General features: G+C 42.4%; 1 protein-coding gene across 3 annotated transcripts in view; it reads right to left on the bottom strand.

Annotated features, from left to right (window-relative positions):
- LOC144028455 (metabotropic glutamate receptor 1-like) overlaps positions 1-18919 on the bottom strand; it is a 47980-nt gene extending 29061 nt beyond the window's left edge. The window contains exons 1-7 of one of the 3 annotated variants that reach the window (XM_077535648.1): positions 18221-18919; positions 16781-16953; positions 15527-15988; positions 14910-15449; positions 9312-9561; positions 7253-7488; positions 5921-6167 (exon numbers count right to left, since the gene is read on the bottom strand). In XM_077535648.1, coding sequence (XP_077391774.1) covers positions 5921-6167; positions 7253-7488; positions 9312-9561; positions 14910-15449; positions 15527-15584 — 1331 coding nt within the window. In that variant the 5' untranslated portion in view covers positions 15585-15988; positions 16781-16953; positions 18221-18919. Of the gene's footprint in view, positions 1-5920; positions 6168-7252; positions 7489-9311; positions 9562-14909; positions 15989-16780; positions 16954-18220 lie in introns of those variants that run through there. The other 2 variants (XM_077535647.1, XM_077535649.1) reach the window with 2 other exon arrangements.
- Between the last annotated feature and the right edge of the window lie 3484 nt (positions 18920-22403).

Here is a 22403-nt window from a genome sequence, read left to right as displayed (position 1 = left end):
TATTATGTAGTTGCCATAACAATGCGACTCTATAGCGCCCCCTAGTGTAGAAAAATAAAAACCAATTCCGGCCCATTTGACCTAGAGCTACGAAAATTGCCAGGCACGTATAGCACCCCGAGACGCACAAAAAAGTCAGTGGAAGCCATTTCCTAAAATGTACAGGAAGTGAGCTATGAATTTTTGAATGTCCAATTTTGGCCCATTTTGGCACATTCACTGTGGTCATACTTTTTCCCCCTTTGCAAATATTTTTCAGCCAGTTGACTTCAAACTTGCCATGTATCGTCTCAAGACCCAAGACAACAACTGGGCAAAATATCTTAACTTTTTGGAATACTATATGACGGAGGCGGGGCATCAAATATTGCCTTTAAAATTTAATTTGTCCAGAAAGACAAAATGCTGAATAACTCCCATGAACAAGCTCCAAAAAATCTCAAACTTCTCATGAAACTTAATAGTCACGGCCTGAAAACATCTATATGATACAATTCTGTTATATATATAGCGCCACCTAGTGGTGAAACTAAATGTCATACTTTACGTTTTTAGCTACTGTGCCAAGCTCTTTGAAGGGATCCAGTTGAAAATTGGTCAGACAAGCCTTAAGATGTTGATCATGCCCCACACCGAATATTGTAACTTTTCGCCAAAGGGCGTGGCCTCTACGGTGCCGCAAAGTCTGGTAATTTTTCGTGGCAATAAAAGCTGCTTTTACTTGACCCAGGTAATCCTATCTTCTCGAAATTTCACACATTTGATGAGAGTCCAGCCCTTAAGACATCTACGAACTTATATTTCATCTTACTGATAGCGCCACCTTCTGGCAATTTTTTTTCTTACGATTTTTCTTCAATGTTTTTCTCCAACCACATTAACTGCACCTACCTCATATTTGCTCAGATGAGGGTTTCGGTCTTCATGATGTCACAACACGAAGTTTGTGATTTTTCGCGAATCGCTGTGGCCGTTGCTAAGCGCTGTTCGCCAAGAAAACAACACCAATTTTGAGGGCCTAAACCGGCACAGAAACGCATGAAACTTGGCACACACTTCTGGCCTGGCAAAATGAGCGATATTTTATCCTGGATTGTGCTGTTTTTACAAAAAATGACTCAATAGCGCCCCCTAGAACATTTTAATGAAGCAGCCCCGGTTGTACGTTCAAGCAAGATCTACGAAAATTTTTAGGTGTATGAGGGTGCCCAAGACCTGCAAAAAAGTCTCTTGGACCCATATGCTAAAATGAACAGGAAGTGAGCTACGAATTTTTGAATGTCCCATTTTTTTACGATTTTAGCACATTTACAGGGGGCATACTTTTGCCCACTTCTCCTACACGTTTCATCCGACTGACTTCAGACTTGACCTGGGCTATGTCAAGACCTGAGCCAACGACAGGGAGAAAAATCTTGACTTTTCTAAATACTATATGATGAGGGCAGGGCATCAAAATTTGTGTTTCGCAATGAAAAATGATATGCTTAATAACTCTCCGGTCCATGCTCCAAAAAATCCCAAACTTGACATGTATGTTTATAGTCAAGGCCTGAAGCTATCTCTATGACAACATTCAGTTATATATGCAGCACCACCTAGCCATTGAGGCATGGAAAAAAAATACCCCACTTACGGTATTTTTACAAAAATTGTAAACTCATTCTCAGTGTGATCACGAAGTCATTTATGAATATTCTTTTACTTTCCACCACTCAAAATGTTCACTGGCATCAGACCTAACCAAACATACATATTTTTGTTATTTAGTTTTATGTATTTTTGATAGCCTCTATGGACATTAAAAGCAATATCGTGAATGAAGGCTATGCTTAATAACTCCCAGGTACATGCTCCAAAAAATCCCATATTTGAAATGTATATTTAGAGTCAAGGCCTGAAGGTATCTCTATGACAAAATTCAGTTATAAATACAGCGCCACCTAGTCCTTGAGGCATAAAAAAAAATGCCTCACTTACGGTATTTTTCTAAAAATTGTAAACTCATTTTAAGTGTGATAACTAAGTCATTTATGAATATTCTTTTACCTTCCACCACTCAAAATATTCACTGGCATCAGACCTAACCAAACATACATATTTTTGTTATTTAGTTTTATGTATTTTTGATAGCCTCTATGGACATTAAAAGCAATATCGTGAATGAAGGATATGCTGAATAACTCCCAGGTACATGCTCTAAAAAATCCCATACTTGAAATGTATATTTATAGTCAAGGCCTGAAGGTATCTCTATGATAAAATTCAGTTATATATGCAGCGCCACCTAGTCATTGAGGCATAAAAAAAAAAAAATGCCTCACTTATTGTATTTTTACAAAAATTGTAAACTCATTGTAAGTGTGATAACTAAGTCATTTATGAATATTCTTTTACTTTCCACCACTCAATATGTTTACTGGCATCTGATCGATCCAAACATATGTATTTTTTTTCTTTAGTTTCATTTTTTTTTATCGCCTCTATGGACAATAAAAGCAACATTGTGCAATGAGTACGAACGATGATGTGTGTATATATACTTTTACAAAAAATACCAATCAGGGCAACTCATTGCCTAAAAATAAAAAAAGACGCTGATTTTTGCAGATCTTAACAATCACCAAAACCCATTGAGCTTGACACACTCATCACACCTGGCAAAAAAAGAAAAAAAATCCACATGTAATGGTTTATCATGCCATTTTCAAAGACATTCTGCTTCCAATGTGCAAGTACCCCAACGTGCAAGTACCCCAGCGTGGCCCGGGCTGCGAGGGCCCTTTATAGCTGCTCGCAGCTCTAGTTATTCTTCTTCTTCTTCTTCTTCTTCTTCTTCTTCTTCTTCTTCTTCTTCTTCTTCTTTATTCTCCGCAAACGATCGCGATTTTGGATACCTAAACATTCACGAAAACTCACCGAACTTTGCGCACTCTTCGGGCCCGGCGAAAAATTTGATATGATGAAGTCGTCATAACAACGCGACTCTATAGCGCCCCCTAGAGTAGAAAAATAAAAACCAAGCCCGGCACGTTTGAGCTAGAGCAACGAAAATTGGCAGGCACGTGTAGCACCCCGAGACGCACAAAAAAAGTCTATTGGGACCATGTAGCTAAAATGTACAGGAAATGAGCTACGAATTTTTTAATGTCCAATTTTGGCCTATTTTGGCACATTCACTGTGGTCATGCTTTTTCCCCCTTTGCAAACATTTTTCATCCAGTTGACTTCAAAATTGGCATTTATCATCTCAAGACCTGAGACAGCCACTGGGCAAAAAACCTTGACTTTTTGAAATACTATATGATGGGGGCGGGGCATCAAATATTGTCTTTAAAATTTCATTTGTCCAGAAAGAGCAAATGCTTAATAACTCCCATGTTCAAGCTCCGAAAAATCTCAAACTTCTCATGCAACTTAATAGTCACGGCCTGAAAACATCTATATGATAAAATTCAGTTATACATTTAGCGCCACCTAGTGGTAACAATAAATGTCATACTTTATGTTTTTAGCTACTGTGCTGAGCTCGTTGAAGGGATCCAGTTGAAAATTGGCCAGACAAGCCTTAAGATGTTGATCATGCCCCACACCGAATATTGTAACTTTTCGCCAAAGGGCGTGGCCGCTACGGTGACGCAAAGTCTGAAGATTTTTCGTGACAATAAAAGCTGCATTAACTTGACCGAGATGATCCTATCTTCTCAAAATTTCACACATTTGATGAGAGTCCAGCCCTAAAGACATCTACGAACTTATATTTCATCTTACTGATAGCGCCACCTCGTGGCATATTTTTTTCTTACGAATTTTCTTCTACGTTTTTCTCCAAACACATTAACTGGACCTACCTCATATTTGCTCAGATGAGGGTTTCGGCCTTCACGGTGTCACAACACGAAGTTTGTGAGTTTTCGCGAATTGCTGTAGGCGTGGCTAAGCGCTGTTCGCCAAGAAAACAACGCCAGTTTTGAGGGTCTAAACATGCACAGAAACTCATGAAACTTGGCACACACATCTGGCCTGGTACAATGAGCAATATTTTATTGTTGATTGTGCTATTTTTAAAAAAAAGAATCAATAGCGCCCCCTAGAAATTTTTAACGAAGCAGTCCCGGTTGTACGTTTAAGCAAGAACGACGAATATTTTTAGGTGTATGAGGGAGCCCAAGACCTACAAAAAAGTCTCTTGGACCCATATGCTAAAATGAACAGGAAGTGAGCTACGAATTTTTGAATGTCCCATTTTTGATGATTTTTGCACATTTACAGGGGGCATACTTTTGCCCACTTCTTCTCCACGTTTCATCCGACTGAGTTAAGACTTGACCTGGACGCCCGGCCCCCAGCACCCCCCCCCCCCCACCCGCCCCCACCCCACCCATCTGGCACCACAATAGGCGGGCCGCCAGCGCAGCAGGGCTACTGGACAGCCTACCGGCCACCGGAGCCCGCCCGGGGCGCCAGGAGTTCTACCGGGGTGGGGCAGGCCTCAAACCCCCGCCCGGCCACCTACACCCGCCGGGTTGGGTGAGGCCCCGCTGGTCGCTCCTCTTACTCACTTCACTAGTTTTGCACTATACACTTTGTAAATATACACATAGAAGAAAAAAAAAGAAAAAAAAAGAAAAAAGACTTGACCTGGACAATGTCAAGATCTGAGCCAACGACAGGGGGGAAAATCTTGACTTTTCGAATTATTATATGATGAGGGCGGGGCATCAAAATTTGTGTTTCGCAATGAAAAAGGATATGCTTGATAACTCCCCGGTACATGCTCCAAAAAATCCCAAACTTGACATGTATGTTTATCGTCGAGGCCTGAAGTTATCTCTATGACAACATTCAGTTATATATGCAGCGCCACCTAGCCCTTGAGGCATAAAAAAAAAAATACCCCACATACGGTATTTTGTACAAAAAATGTAAACTCATTCTAAGTGTGATAACTAAGTCATTTATGAATATTCTTTTAGTTTCCACCACTCAAAATGTTCACTGGCATCAGACTTATCCAAACATATATATATTTTTATTTATTTTTGATAGCCTTTGTGGACATTAAAACCAATATCGTGAATGAAGGATATGCTTAATAACGCCACGGTACATGCTAAAAAAAAAATCCCACACTTGACATGTGTGCTTATAATCAAGGCCTGAAGGTATCTCTATGACAACATTCAGTTATAAATACAGCGCCATCTCGCCCTTGAGGCATATATTATATATATTAAAAAAAAAAACACATACGGTATTTTGTACAAAAAATGTAAACTCATTCTAAGTGTGATAACTAAGTAATTTATGAATATTCTTTTAGTTTCCACCACTCAAATTGTTCACTGGCTTCACACCGATCCAAACGTATGTACGTTTCCATTTTGTTTTATTCATTTTTGATTGCCCCTTTGGACAATAAAAGTAACATTGTGCAATGAGTACAACGAGCGATGATGTCTACATACACTTTTACAAAAATACCAATCAGGGCAACTCATTGCCTAAAAATAAAAAAAGACGCTGATTTTTGCAGGTCTTAACAATCACCAAAACCCGTTGAGCTTGACACACACTGGCAAAAAAAATATTCTACATGTAAACGTTTATTATGCCATTTTCAAAGAAATTTTGCTTCCAATATGCCAGTACCCCAATGTGCCAGTACCCCAACATGCAAGTACCACAACGTGCAAGGACCCCAACGTGGCCCGGGCTGCGAGGGCCCTTTATAGCTGCTCGCAGCTCTAGTTACTGTTTGTTTTTAGAGGTAAAATACTGGAGTGCAGAGTGCTATGTTTTGGATGAAAAAACATTACTAAACATTTTGTTAGTGACTGTTAAAGCACAGCGGGGGGATTATTAGAATGAAGATTTAACAAGAAGCAAGCCACTGTGTACTGTGTGCGCCATAGCCTACCTGCCAGGCGAGTCCCCATTGTGGTCGAAGCGGACGTCCTCGCCCGAGACGCCGGCAAAGGAGGTCCTGAGCAGGAAGTCCAGCAGGTGGCTGCCGTCCACGGGCCTCATGGCGTCGCACAGGCCCGTGGCCCCGGGGCACAGGCTGGCGTGCATGTCGTGCAGGCCGTGCGCCATGGCGTAGATGGCGTTCACCACGAAGCCCATTTTGCTGTCCTGCACGTAGTTGTCCTCCAGGCGCTCGGAGCCTGCTCAAATACACAAGATTACAAACTGATATTTTTCTGTTATCTTTTTGTCTAATTTGTTTATATTTTTCCATCTGGATTTGGGGGTGTGGGGCTGTGGGGTTAATATTTGTGTGTTTCCCCCCCCCCCTTTTTGTTATTTGTGTATTTTGCATCTAAAGTTATTGTTCTTTTAACTCAATATTTGTATTTGAATTTTTAGCTAATATTTTAATATTTTACCCAATTATCTCAATTTTAAACTACCGTAATAATGATTTCTAATATTTGTATATTTTCCATATATTTTTTTGTATTTTTATCTCTTAATTTAAATCTTAAGCACAATTTTTGTGGTCTGTTTTTACATATTTTTGCTTTATTTTTGGGTCTTATTTTTTGTTTTCCGCCCCATATTTGTATTATTTCCATTTATTTGATTTCCTATTTTTCCCTTATATTTTTACATGCTTACTGTTTTTGTAATTCTTGTGTAAGATGTATTTCCCATCTAGTATTTTTACATATTTCGAAAGTTTACGCACTGTTTTACCTCACTATTTATTTTTTTTGTAATAGTTTGTAATGTGTTTTGTTTTGTTTTTCTAATATTGATGTGATGCTGTTATTTTGGTATTGGAGTGATTCCACTTGTTCACGACGAGTCAACAAGTAATTTAATTACACAATGCAGAGACCAGGAGATTTGAGCTCCCCACCAAATAAAATGGGTTGTACTATTTAATATTTTAGTTATTTTTGTATTTGTGAAGAATATTTTTTGTACAAATTATTATTTTTTGTCATTTTTAAAAGGGCATGTTTTGCCAATATTTCTAATATGTGTGTATTTGTCATCTGTTTGTGTAGTTTCAATCTAATTGATATTTTGCATCAAATATTTACAGTTTTTCTAATATTTCTGTTGAATTTTATTTTTTGCCAATATTTGATCTCTTGTTTGCTTGACTGTGGTTAGACTGAGCAAGTGTACCTAATTTGATCTGTACCACTTGTATTAGCAAATCCCTAACATGTAAATATGAACCTCTATCAAGTCAAGGTCGAAAAGGTTTTGAATGAATACACCACAAGTGTGCGGTGACCTGAACAGTTCCTGACATAGTTCCTGTTCTCATGCGGGTGCCCTGGAAGGCGACACTGGAAGCGATGCTGCCAAAACTCCGGGAACCAGGGGTTGCGCACGTTGGTGTCCAGCTTGAGTTTCAGGAAGTAGTCATCGAAGGAAGCCACCTCCTCCGACTTCAGCTTGACAGTGATGCCTCCAAGGGCCTCCTCCTCGTAGCCTTCCACCACTTCCATGCGGTCTGCCCAGCCGTCACTGTTAATGACATGCCGTGTAGTACTGCTGCACTTATTTTCATGTGACAGGAATTATGCTCAATGTATTTCACAAGACGAATAATAACTTCAAATGGATTTATCGGTAATCACTGAAGGTCCAATATGTATGCAGCCAAAATATCAGAACCATGATAGTCAACATTGTGGAGCTAATAGAGGTCATCTCATCTCGTGATGACACGCTGCATGACATCACGATACCATGTTCTTACTTGAACTCAGCATCCCACCCAAAATCTTGATTTGCTATTCTTGCGTTGACTTTTGAAAGTGTTATTGCACTTTTCATTAAAAATAAATAAATAAATAACACATCATAGTCCAACAAATGAAAAATCCAATTTGATCAAAACGGTTAATGGCAAAAGAAGTGCTTCTCTATACAGTGTTTTATCTACACTATCTGTGCCCAAAGCACTTGACTGATCGTGACATGAAATTATTTGAAAACATATCTATTGACCTGGACAGTACAATCGAAGTACCTTTAGAAATACAGTTTGATGGATTGATCAACACACCATGATTTCACCATACAATAATGACATCATGATGCAACGATACCTGATATTACAGTACCATGATGAGTGAAGTCAAGACACCATGATGCAAAGATTCCGTAGTGATAGTGTGGCGTGACGCCACGATAGTGACATGTTACCATGTTATCATGACAATTAAGCAGCACGATACCAACATACCATAAAACAACAATGCCATTATGAAAACATGTAACCATGATTTAAAAAAAAAAAAAAAAGGACATGTATTTACCGGCAACAACTCTTGGAGAGGGGATGTGAAAAAGTGGAGCAGAAGAAGTTCTATTCTGTGTACAGTTTATTTATGGGGTAACACACAAAAATAGGATAAAGTAGCTGATTTCACTGACTTGACATGAAAGCTAAAACAATGTGCTACTGTAATGCGATGGCTGGGCAAAGCGACAATCAGTGTAGCTGGCCATCTGCTTCTCATGTTCTCTGTGCCAAAATCTGCGCTCCAGCACCCCGCTAATAAACTGCTTCAATTATGTTGACCACTTTTCTGGGTTCTGCATGGAAGGCAAAGGAGGATACATGCTGATATTCTCGCTTATGACTCTGACACGTCAATTTTGAGTCATATAAGTGAATGTTTAACACTGTACATTATTTTATAATGGAATAACTGATTTTCCAAATAGTCTCCTGCTGCAGACATTTTGGAGTGTGGGCTGTGTGAATGTGTGATAATGAGCACGAGCGCACCTCGGGCGCTTTGTTCACTTGTGTTGCTCCACTAAACATTTTTAGTGCTCGTCACCTTGACCCACAAACATGCACACGCATCCTACATTCTCCCTCATGCAGACAAAAAATATATATTGCTGGAGTCGGGTGGAATCCTCGTATCTCCAAAATCATCACTTTTCAAGAGACCCTAAGATCCTGGATGTCCAGACTCTCCCTTAGAGAAGCTCGGTCATCTGGGAGTCGAGCCATATTCTTGAGCCAGATGAAGTGGCTCGGGCATCTGGTTAGGTTGACTCCTGGATGCCTCCCTGTCTCTGGATTCCCCTTGAGGAGCTGGACGAAGTGACTGGGGAAAGGAAAGTCTGGGCTTCCCTACTAAGGATTATGACAGCACGACTTGACCCCGGATAAGTTGAAGAAAATAAATGGATGGTATGCATGTTTTCAATGTGTGAGTAGTCAATTTGGGAGGACCATGAAGAGGAATCCTTTGATGTACATTGCTGCCATTTTGAAGCATTTCTCGGCTTCCTCTTTGAGAAAAGAACTTTGCAAACAAACTGACCTGCCAATGAGAAGGAATTCACGAGCGACTCCTCTTCGCCTCATTGCCATGAGTAGGCCTCGGACCGTCATGCCCTCACAGAAGCAGACCACCACTCGGGCTTTGGGCAGCCGCTGACGTAGTTTGCGTAGCAGCCTGTCAAAGTGCTTCTCACCAGCGTTGCTGTAGATTTTGTCCGACAGCGACAGGCACAGTCCTTCTTGTGAGGCCAGCTCCTTGAACACCTCCATGCCGCTTTCGCCGTAGTTACCTGAGTTGCAAAAAAAAAAAAAAAGTCAACTTTTGACGCAGATGCATAAGGCAGGCCACAGTTAATTATTTTGCCCAACAGATTCTAAAAAGGAAAATTCTGCACTAGGGAGCAGGAATGGAAATTTGAGCAATTCTTTTTATCTAGAATATGTAGTGTACATGTATATTATTTGTTGTTTCCATTTTTAATTAGGAATCAACAACAAAAATACATTTAAAAAATAGTCATCAAACATAACACGAAAAATGATGAAATTCCTCATCTTTCCTCTCAACTTTTCTCTTGGAGGGGCATTTCATGCCAAATCACCCAGTGGGTTTAAGCATATTTTAATTTTAATGAAACTTGCTGAACTTGTTGATAGTCATGGCACAACACTAAATCTCAAATTTTAGGTCAGTCGGAGGGTTTGGGAGCTAGTAGCTACGGCCAGTCGAATTGTGATAATTCCTGCAAAAAGGGGCGTGGCCGGCTTCCTTTGAACCCTTTTGAACCCTTGTATCACAGGAACTATGATGATGTGATGTGATGTGATGTGATTGATGTAAGCTGTAATGTGTCCGAAAGGAAAAAAAATGAATTAACTAAACTACTGTGTCAATCTTCACAAAACAGATACCGTTGTAATGGGAATTCAATAAGGATTCAAAATCTGGACTCTGCAATCTCCATGTCGAAAATTGGTGCCTTTTGACCTTTTGTTTTAGTTGACCTTGAAATTTTTTTCATGAAATCTCTCACAAGTTCCCTAAAACATATACAAGTTTCAGAGATGTTTTTTTTGTATCAAGAAAGAGTCAAAGTCTTCATACCCTCTGACTTTCTCTGAATGTTCAATGAATATTCAAATTTCAATGACTATCCAGTGAATGAACTACTACGTGCTCACAAACTAAAGTTTTTACTCAATCTTCATGTTTCGGCCTATCACCAAGAACCAGACAACAGAATTCAAGCGCTTGTGTTGAGCCATGTCACTGCACATTCTATTTAGCTAACTTTTAATGACCAGTAAATCCCACACAAGAAACAGAAAACAGAACTTCTTGAGCTAACTTGTTGCTCCTGCTAGCATGCTAAAAAATTAGCTTAATCTTTAAGTGTCTACATAGGACCAGAAAACAGAATCTAAGCATACTGTGCTTCCTTGTTGCTAACATACTAGCTAGCTAAAAATCAATTCCAAAGTGTCTGCCTTGCAACAAGCTCATAAATTTCCACCTTGGCATAGGCTAGAGCTGGCTGTTGGCCAGTTTAGAGTATCTGCAAGTTAAAAATATGGTTAAGAAACAAATCCCAACACTTCAGGATACGCTCCAACTGCCTGTCTTAGCTAAAGATATTATAAAGCTTTCTCCAACAACAATAAAGAAAATATCAAAAATATATAAGTTATTTTTATACACAAATAAAACGTATTTACCGACTTTAAAATGGGAAAAAGACTTGTCTATAGTTCCGGAACCAGACCTTTGGACCCAAATCTGTGAAAATGTATTTAAAATGACCAAACAGACACATTTGCAACTTATCCAATATAAGATACTTCATAGAACATATATTACACAATATATGATGAAAAAAATGGGACTCTGACTCCGACATTTGTCTCCAGTGCTCACAAAACACTGCCGATACTTATCTTCATGCTTTATGGTCATGTACTCCAGTGCTGCATTTCTGGACTAAAATCTTGGAAAAGCTCGCTGATATATTAAACTGTAGGCTTCCTTTATCTCCAAGATTGTGTTTACTAGGTGACTTAACAATAACTGAGCTACCATGTAAACAATCTCAATCTATATTTATAGCCCTTACTATTGCTAAAAAAATAATCCTTGTCAATTGGAAAAATAAACAATCTCTAAATATCGACCACTGGTTAAACTTACTAATAAATTATATCTCAATGGAAAAAATCTCTGCCTTAAATAAAAATCAAGTATCAAGATTTAAACAAATATGGTCTATGTACATAGAATATTTTAATCTCAATTTGGCAACTTAATCCTGCCAAGATTCTGCCTGTTAACGAGAGCCACCACATCGTTACAACTTCTGTTTTCGCTGCTTCTGTATTTGGTATTTTGTATCTGATTGTTTTTATTTTTATATAGTCAGGAACCTAGTTGCTGCTAGTGGGCTCGAGCACACCACACTATACGACACTATACTCACTAACTCCTTAAGATCTATTTCTAGTGGGCACTAAGCATCAACACTTGGTGTTACTGCATGCTAATTAGTCAATTTTCTTGACGCCGTCCCCTGTGGTCGGGCGGGGGTGGTTCTGCCCCCCCCCCCCCCCCCCGTTGTCTGCTCGGTGGCGGTTGCGACTTGGCCGCTCCCTGGGCCCCCTGTGGGGTGCGGTGTTGGGGTGCTTCCCCTGGTGCCCGGGGCGGTGCCGTCCCGGCGCGGTCCGCTGCTCCGTGCCCGGCGGCGCGGTTCGGGGTGGGTGGGCCTCCGGTGTGCCCCGTGGTTCCCTCTCCCCTCCCCCTTCCTCCCCCCCGTCGCCGCTCCCTCCTCGCCTCCTCCCGCCCATCCTCCTCTGCCTCCCGGTCCCTTTTCCCTTGTCGCCCTCCCTCCTCCTCCCCCCCCCCCCGCCTCCTGCCCTGCAGCCGCCCTTTCGCCTTCTTGTCGTCTTCTCCCCGCTCCCCCCCCCCCCCTTCCCTGTCTGCCCTGCGGCCCCTCCCCCTCCCTCTCCCTGGGCCTGGGGCTCCCTCCCCGGCCCGGGCGTCGGGCTCCGGGGGCCGGGCGAGGGTTTGGGGCCTGCCCCACTCCGGTATAACTCCTGGCGCCCCGGGCAGGCTCCGGTGGCCGGTGGGCTGTCCGGTAGCCCTGCTGCGCTGGCTGTCCGCCCATTGTGGTGCCGGGTGGATGAGGTGGGGGGCGGGTGGGGGTGGGGGTGCTGGGGGGCGGGCGTGCCACCTACACCCGCCGGGTTGGGTGAGGCCCCGCTGGTCGCTCCTCTTACTCACTTCACTAGCTTGCACTATACACTTTGTAAATATACACATAGGGCACACAACACATTTCTTGGTGGGGTGGGGAAGGGTGGAAACACCGTCTTCACCCTTCAACTCCCCTCCAATTTTAATGCACCTCACGTCCAAGGGGAGGGGTGAGTTGGGGCGGGGAGCCATCAGAGGGGATGGACTGCAGTGCCTGGCAGCGCTGTGGTCCCCCCATTTGTGTCCCTGCCCCACCACTTTGTCCCTCCATTCCCTTTTTTAATGCACCACACATATACATATTCATTTTTTGGGGGGGGGATACGGGTGTGTCGGAGTAGGGGAAATTTTTTCCCTCTGCTCCGACTCACCTGCTCCCAATTTTAATGCACCACACGCACACACTTGTATATACACTGGGTGGGGCCACATTCACGGTGTAAGGGTAGAGCTCGCCAGTCGGCGAGCTGGCGGACTCAGTAACAGGGTTAGGTGTCACTAGTACTCTGGCGTGACGACCGGGGCCTCTCCCCACCGGGCTCGGTGTTCTGGTGTTCCGCCTTCTCCCCTGGTGCTTCCTCCTCTGCTTCCCCCCTCCCGCCGCTGTGCAAATCTCGCGCGGCTGGAGGTTGCCGGTTTCCGGGGGGGGGGTGGGGGGTTCTCGCGGGGGGCCGGGTTTGCGGGGGGGGTGGCGGCCGTCAGGGGGGGGGGGGCGGCTTGTTTGGGGGGGGGGTGGAGGTATGGGTGGGTGGGGGGTTGGGTGCTGGGGGTCGGGGTGTGTTCGGGGGTTTGGGGGTCGGGGGTGGTGGGGCCTGGGTCGTGGTGGATGGCGGGTTTGGGTGGGGTGCGGGGGGGTCGTGGGGGGATGGGGGCTGGGGACCGGTGGGGCGCTGTGGGGGCCCGCTGGGCCTCGTTCTGCGGCCTTGGGCTCGGGGGTGTGGGCCGGGGCTGGGGCGGGGGTGTTCCGGGTGTCTGGGTCGGCTCGCCGACCGGTGTCCGCTCGGGTGGCTTGGGGGTGGCCTTGGTGCTGCCGCGGCCTGGGGATTCCGGGGGGGGGGGGGGGAGTGCTCGCTTTGCTGGACCGCGGTTGACGGCTTCTTTCTTTGGTGGTGGTCCTTATGCATGCCAGATCCGTCGCACCAGCATCTACTGAAACTCAACAGAAGTACCCTCTCCCTCCCATAGCCCCTTGAATCAGTTGGTGCTGGTGTCTGTGGTTCTCACTTTGCTTTATCTATCCTTCCCTCCTTCCTCTCTTTAGTTTTTCCTCTGGTCACTTGAGATCTTAATTTATTAGAAGTATGAGGTTTCTGGGGTTGGCATAAGACTCTGGTTTTGTAACCACGCAGGAGGGGTCTTGTTGGTGCTGGACTTCACTTTGATGGATTGGATGTACTGGCTTCTATGGATCTTACTCTGCCTTATCGATCCTTCCCTCCTTCCTCTCTTTAGTTTTTCCTCTGGGCTCTTGAGATCTCGCTAAATTTGCTGGAATTTAGAGGCTTCCGGGGTTGGCGTAAGACTTTGATTTTGTAATCATGGGGAAGGCAGGAAGTGTTTGGTCGGTGCTGGATTTCACTTTGATTTACCTTTCTTTTCTCTTTATTTCTTTTTTTTTCTGACCTTTTCTCTGGTCTCCTGACCATTTAAACCTCACGACTCTGGCAAGATTCTGAAGTACCTGGTTAAGGCGAAGGGTAATGGGATATTTATAAGGTTTTAGGTGAATGAATGAGTATAAATTTATACGTATTTGCACGCACGCACACGCACGCACGCGCACGCACGAAAACGCACGCAAACGCACACACGCAAACGCACGCACGCAAACGCACGCACGCAAACGCACGCACACATACACACAAAAAAAAAAAAAAAAAAAAAAAGAGCAATGATGACAAGACGTTGAATCGGTAAGACTACCGAATGAACAATTCTGAGCTCTTTAAAAAAAAAAAAAAACTAAAGTTTTTACTCAGTCTTCATGTTTCGGCCTATCACCAAGAACCAGACAACAGAATTCAAGCGCTTGTGTTGAGCCATGTCACTGCACATTCTATTTAGCTAACTTTTAATGACCAGTAAATCCCGCACAAGAAACAGAAAACAGAACTTCTTGAGCTAACTTGTTGCTCCTGCTAGCATGCTAAAAAATTAGCTTAATCTTTAAGTGTCTACATAGGACCAGAAAACAGAATCTAAGCATACTGTGCTTCCTTGTTGCTAACATACTAGCTAGCTAAAAATCAATTCCAAAGTGTCTGCCTTGCAACAAGCTCATAAATTTCCACCTTGGCATAGGCTAGAGCTGGCTGTTGGCCAGTTTAGAGTAAATTGAGGGCAGCAAGCAAACTAAAAATAATAATAACACACATATAAGTAATGGCCCCTTACCCTCGGTGTGGACAGCAGACACGTAGGTCCAGTTATAACGCTTGACAATGTCAAGGAGGGCCCTGGCCTGTAGTGTGTCTGAGGGCACCACCCTGAGGAAGTACTGAAATAAGTTCTTGTCGCTCAGGTCGATGCTGGTGGCCGAGTATGCGATCTGCGGGATGTTGAAGAGTTGCAGCAGGTTCTGCACCTGGATGGCCACCGAGCTGGAACCTGGCCCGACCACACCCACGATTGGTTTCTTGACGGGTGGTGTCTGTGATGCGTCAACCTCCTTCGCACACCACTGGCTGTCACCGTCCTCCCGGATGGAGATGAGCGAGTCACGTATGAACTCGATGCTCTGCTCCAGTGCGACGGACGAATGCCAACACGAGTCTCGGATCTCACAGCCCAGTGTGATATTGGGCAACAGGTTTGGATCGGCATTGATGCGGTCCAGCGTGTAGAACATGGCCTCCACTCGCTGGACGCCGTACTGCTCACGCACCTCGCCGCACTGCCTGTCCGCCACCTTGTCGGCCGACGGCTGGTGGTGCACTGAGAAGAGAGCGCCGATAATCACGTCGCCGTCCGTCCGTGCTACCAGGCGAGAGGCCGAGCTTGGCACCGTGTACCTCTCTTGCTTTGACAGGAACAAGGCCTCCAGCAGGAAGACGGGCACGCACAACGCATGCAGGAATCTCCGGGGGCTCATGCTGGACGTCGGACTGCAGGTGTAGGATGTGGGATCACCAGTGCAGAAGTCAGACTCATGGATAAGAAATAGGTTCAGGAAATCAGAGCCATTGGTGCAGAATCATAAATTCTGCTGAATCATAACTGTAGGATAAAGAGTCATATGGTGCAAGATCACCGTTGTAGGATCCAGAGTTATAGAGGAAGAATCACCATATTGCAGGTAACAGATAGAGAAGGTACAAAATCAAGAATCCTAGTTGCTGGATGTAGAGTTTCAGGTGCAGAATATCAGGTGCAAGATGTGTAGGTGCATGGATGTTGTCCTCGGTGCAAGATCATTGGTGCAGGACTCAGAAGAATTCCGCCACTCTCAGGGGGAGGTCCATCAAGCTGGCTGCCTGTATGTGAAACATGGCACTTCAAGCATGTATTTTTAAATGGAATTGTACTCCTTGTAAATGGTAAATGGACTGCTTTTTATATAGCTTAACTACACCATATGGCGCCCAAAGCGCTTTACAATTGAAGCCTGACATTCATTCATTGCAAGGTGCTGCCAGGTCTACTGGGAGCAAATCGGGGTTCAATGTCTTGCTCAAGGACACTTCGACATGGTCACCAGGGGTGAGGATCAAATCCAAAACCTCACGGATGGGAGACCACCCACTCTACCACTGAGCCATACCGCCACAATTACTTATCAGTAATTGATAGAAGGAACAATCAAATCATGCCAGAGAGTTTTGTGCCTAAACGGGCATTCATAATAACTGTAATACATTTATCTGTTTTCTGATTTTTCTGTATGGAATATTCAGAAAGAAATAGACCAAGCTCCTATACAGAACATTAAGTGAACAAATACAATGAATCTCAGCCTCCAGTTAGCAGATGAATTAAAAAATAAGTAGACAAAGAGCCATATACTACTTCGCCAATGAGAAGTAGAGGTTGTACAGAGAAAAACAAATGAAGGATACGTCTTCCTGACAAACATACACAACGACATCTTGTCTTCATGAACACAATTGTCATAACGTGCTGTGAGCCACATGCTGCTTCAGCCGGTCTAACGATAGGATTATTTTATCAATACCTTACCTCCTCACCTTGATAGTCCCTTACAGGACACTTCATTAGGTACCTGTGCAGAATATAAAGAGCTGTGCAGACATTTCTTTCAAACCTACCTGCAGACGAGGATCTACGGCAGCTCAAAAGCAGACTGGAAAGTCTAGAATGATACGGAGGAGACTGACTCTCACTCTCTCTCTTCTTCTTCATCATCTTCTTCTGCTGCTCATCACCGCATTTTGAAAGCGGGTCACACGTCGCTGCGATGCCCCAAATCTGAAGTCACATCCTAAATGCGAAAAGCCGTATTGGAAAGTTGAAAGTGGGGGGCATTAAAATAAATGTTTGGCAAGGTTTTCAGAGGATGAAAGGGTCTAACTTGACATGATTTATTGATTTTTTATTTTTATTTTTTAACACCATTGTGTGGCCAGTTTTTGCTACCTCAACTGTACGGTCACAATTCCACGGGGACATTTGGATAACCGACTCTTAATGCTTATATACAAATAGTTTGGTCTCTTCACTGTCTGCCCACCAGTGTTGCCACAGTTACCTTGAAAAAGTAACTTAGTTACTTTACTGAGTACTTGGTTTTAAAAGTAACTAAATTGCGTTACTGATTACTTGATTTTAAAAGTAACTAAGTTAGATTAAAAGTTACTTTTTTAGTTACTTTCAGCAGCTGCCGATAACACCATCTCAACATAAAAATAATGCAGTAGAAACGGAGTTCCAAATACTTTATTGAAAGTGCATTTTTAACATGAAAATAAAGTTTTTTTTTATGAAAAACAAAATAGGCAGTCTCTCTTGACTTCTTGTAACGTAAATACTTTTTATAAAACAAAAAATAAAAATCTATCCAGGTTGAAAATGAAAATCCACTAAATTCCTCTATTGTTTGTTTGTTCCGCTATTCCAGTGTGTACACATGTATCAGTTTAAATATTTATTAGTAGTTATTGACAGTTATAATTGTTTTTTGGTTTGTTTGTTTTTTTCTCTTCAAAATAAGGATCAGGAAAACAAAAGGTTGATAATTTAATGTTAAATATAAATATTTAACCTTTAGACAGACACCAACACAATTAAACAGAATATTTGCACATTGTGAAGTATTTCAGAAACATAAATTTAAGACATGAAATAAACCTACCGTCCAGCCAAAAGAAATATGAAGCCACCTTATGGAACAATAAATCTATCAAACACATTTTAACCACTTAATATATGCAAAAATATTTCCAAAAGTTCATTTCCCTTTTTAATCAACAATTTTTGTATTTAACAATTGTTTTTTCTTTTGTCATCACTTTCATTTTTGGTTAATGTATGACATCTTTTTTTGTTTTTTTAATCTGAGACACGATGATGACCACAGAATCACTACTGTTTATATTTTGTTTTTTGGGCTGTCGTAATCGCGGGCACGTCTCAGTTCTCCTATCTGCTGCTCATGCTAGTTGTAGACATTGACAGGGAGCCACAAACTGAGAAATGAGATACTTGCAGTGTGCTTTTAGCTTAGCTGGTGTGTTGGCTGTGGGACATACCTGTGTCGTTTGAATCCATGCATTGGATCGTCACGGGAGTTATTCTTTTTGGCTCGCGCGCAGTACCAACGCCGGCCCGGGACATACAAGTGCACCGAGAGGACTCGATAGCCATGGGAAATACCGAGATGTACGGCACCGGCTTCTGCTAACTGTCTCCATTTGTATGTTGTCACTCGTTGCGCGCGCGCGCGCCGTGTCGCGAGCACGGAAACACGGAAGTAGCTTGAATGGTGATGCTACTGAAATGTAAACAAAACAAGTAGAGCACGGCGCAGAACTCTTGCTATTGTTATGAAAACCATAAAGCCTCACTCGCAACCGATACGGTCGTTTAGCTCCCCTTGACGAACGATGGTTCGGTCAATCGTTTTTTTGTTCCACCCCTACTGAAAACGTAACTTGTCTGACGTCACTCCCCCTGGCGAGAGGGCGGAGACGACCTCATCCCATAATGCTTCACGGACCAGTTGAGGATGGAAATAAATTATTTTTTTTACCACTTTTATGGTCCATAATGCACACTTTTTTGTTGTGTTGTGTGCCTGTTGGTTAATAAAACTAGTAGTAAAAGTATCATCACTTTTGTTTTGAATGTGCAAACCATTCATGACCAGACCATGGCTGAATTCAGTGTGGTGATCAATGACTTCTGCCTCATCTTCGTAGTTGTTTGTGACTGTTACAACAGTGAGATAGTTTGCCTTCTTCATGAAAATGTGGAGTAACGCATTGATTCTCTGGATAGTAACTTTAATCAGACTACTTTGTAGAATAAATTAACGCGTTAGGCTATTAGTTACTTTAGAAAGCAACTTTTTTGAGTAACGCGTTACTCAAAAACTAAGTTACTAAGTAACGCGTTACCGGCAACACTGCTGCCCACCCATGAAGAGTAAAATTTAACTACCAGGTGTGCAGTTATCTTCGTATTTCTGAAAATGTGTTTGTGATTGAAGCGTTCTACACTTCCATCCCACTTATGATTAACAGTGGGGTTAATTTCACAATAACCACGCCTACAAACTACAGTTTCTCAGCCAATGACATGATAAACTAGGCTGACGTAGTTCTAGAGTAAAATAATAACATTGCCCCTGTTACGGATTGTCTGAGGTTGGACCCCGGAATGCAGAGGCAACAAGAAGTACAAAACGAGTAACAGTTTATTTCGCTGAGGTCAGGCAAAATCCCAAACCAAAAACTCAGGAGGCAGGAAGAAGGTGGGCTGGCTGCAGAATCTTGATGAAGAAGAGCTATAACAAAAACACAAAGATCCAGGGCAAAAACAGGTTAAAAAGGCTTTGTGGTCACATAAGGCAAATCGCAAAAAAACCACCAGCACTAAGCGAACTACTGCATGATACTAACACATGGGATGGAATTCTCTGGCACCAGCCTGTGTGCAGACCAAGCTTCTTATTGAGGACGGTTGATGGACTAATTGAGCCCAGGTGTGTCCTTTCATGCCAGCCACACCCGCCTGCCTGACCTGCCAAGAGAAAAAAAACAAAAAACAAAGACAGCCCCAGCTCTATTAAGTCAAAGTGAAAAGGTAAGCAGAGCTACGGTATTAGCAGTGATTAGCGTTAGCGAACAGTGTTACCTGCATGACTGCACACCTGAGCATGACTGAGTTATCAAACGTGGTTGGGATGTATTTGTGTTAACACCCACACTGCTACATTAATTGACAATTTGGTCGCTTGTGGATGAACTGCTACATCTACCCGTGATAATGAAATTATATTAATATATAATTGTTATATTTTTTTTTATTAATTATATTAATATTTATTCAAAAAAATTCACACACTTCGTATTTCATCGAAAAAGTTTCAAATGAAAAGTTGAGCAAAGCTTTTTGAATGTAGAAAAAATATATGTATTTTGGTTTTGCAGGTCTAAACTTTGCACACAAATTAGGGCTGGTAATAAATTCAATATTCTCGAGCACGTGTCATGTTTGACATGTTTTCGAGGTTTCTCTTCTCCAACACACCTGATTCAGTGATCAGGATCATTATCAGTCTCCTGAATAACTTGCTGTTGAGCTTAAATATGAATCAGCTGTGTTGAAAAGTAGGAAATCTCTAAAACATGCAGGACTCAGTTCCTCGAGGACCAGATTTTGAAACTACTGTTCTTGAGCCTGTTTTCCATGTCTCCTTCAGCCAGCACAGGTGATTCAAACGATCAGCTAATCAGCAAGCTCTGCGTCGAGCCTGATAACAATCTTCACCTGTGATGGTTGATGAAGACATTGGAAAACAGGCTGGATAAGTGTTCCCGAGGACCAGAGTTGAGAACCACTGCCTTAGATAACTCAAAAGTGCCTCATACAAATTTTTATTTAAACAGCTCTGGCTGTACATTTCATTCAGATCTACAAAAATTGGGAGGCATATGTAACAGCCAAGATCTACCAAAGAAAGTTATAGCGAGGTTGTCAAGGGACCTTCAAAGGTGCTTGCAACTCAAGGTTCAAATACAGGTAGTTATTTCAACATAATAAATCTTGGCTTATTGAAACGTTAGATAAAAATTTAAGTTAATGGTTTTTTGTTTTTTGCCAATGATGCTTCACTATTTATTGATGGAGTTAACAATGAGAAAATAGAATATTGTATACAGAATATGTTTAGGCCACGGGGAGCTCAACTAAAAACGTTCAATTTAAAAAACATGAGATCACTGAAACTATATGCACTTGAAACCTAACAGTGTTTTAAGCTAATAAAAAGGGTAGGGTTTTAGTAGAATGATTATGGCAATGGTATATGTAAATTCTATGAATCTGTTTTCATGTACTTTCATAGAAGGGAAAAAAAAAACACTGTGATCCATTACTGCTGCCATTTATAGGGTGCAAAGAAAGCAATTTGAAATATTTAGTTGTGATTTTAAATTCCTTGTTCCTCTAAAACTCTTTCCATGTCAGTAGAATACACCACCATACTTCATATTGTCTAGTAAGTTCACTTAGGATATGGCAATGCAACAGTTTATTACAGTAGCCACGATCATTTTAGATTTAAATAACATACAATTGAATATATAGATGGATGGGCGGCACGGTGAATGAGTGGTTAGCACGTCCGCCTCCCAGTACTGAGGATGCAAGATCGAGTCCAGGTTTCGACCTTCCTGGGTGGAGTTTGCATGTTCTCCCCGTGCCCACGTGGGTCTTCTCCGGGTACTCCGGTCTTCTCCCACATTCCAAAGACATGCATGGCAGGTTAATTGGACGCTCCGAATTTGTCCCTTGGTGTGCTTATGAGTGTGTGGATGGTTCGTCTCTGTGTGCCCTGCGATTGGCTGGCAACCAGTTCAGGGTGTACCCCGCCTACTAAAGACAGCTGGGATAGGCTCCAGCACACCCGCAACCCTTGTGAGGAGTAAGTGGTCAAGAAAATGGATGGATGGATGAATACATAGAAATCATTGAGGACATTCTTCGTCTTGTTCAGTGTTGCCAGAATTGTCGAGCCATCCCAAAAGCGCACAGTCTCCACTGTTGTTCGTGAATTCAAATAGAAAGATAGTAACTATATGAAAATTGTAAAACACACTGTGAACAGATGAAGTGAAGTTACTGTTAATCGCCCTTTCGTCTAATGACAGCCATTTGTAATGCAGCAAAATAATGTGCCTTTTACACAGATAGTGAGACAGTGTAATGCGTTTCAAATGCAGACTGCAAATAAGGCATACATGGGATGACAGACAGGAATTACTGTACTTACTTGTACGCAAATGGTATGAATGGTTTATATAATTATATTATAGTTCCTATGTGCCTCAAAGTTACCAAAAAGCAAGATAATACATATATATAGAAAGAATTCCAGCCGTAAGAAACGTTCCACTGGATATGGGAGACAGTAGCCCCTTCAGAACAGCATTTTTTCTGCTGGGCAAAATTTCTCTCTTTCTTTTTTTCCTTTCCTTTTTTTTTTTTTTTTGCTGATTTTGACTCTATCTACATAGAAACAACATGGACATTTTTTTAATGGGAGTTATCATGTTTTTAGTTGTTATAGTGAAAGCCGGGAAAATATGTCTGTAGCGTGTTGTACACTTACAAGCTTATATGCAAGATTTTTAACATTATCATGCAAATCAACCTGCGATTGTGATTGGTTACGTAAGATCTAATCATGAACCAGAAGTGTTGACATCA

Source organism: Festucalex cinctus, chromosome 1 (assembly GCF_051991245.1).
Source record: "Festucalex cinctus isolate MCC-2025b chromosome 1, RoL_Fcin_1.0, whole genome shotgun sequence".
In the NCBI taxonomy this organism is placed as follows: Eukaryota; Metazoa; Chordata; class Actinopteri; order Syngnathiformes; family Syngnathidae; genus Festucalex; species Festucalex cinctus.
This window is presented reverse-complemented; position numbering and strand designations above follow the sequence as displayed.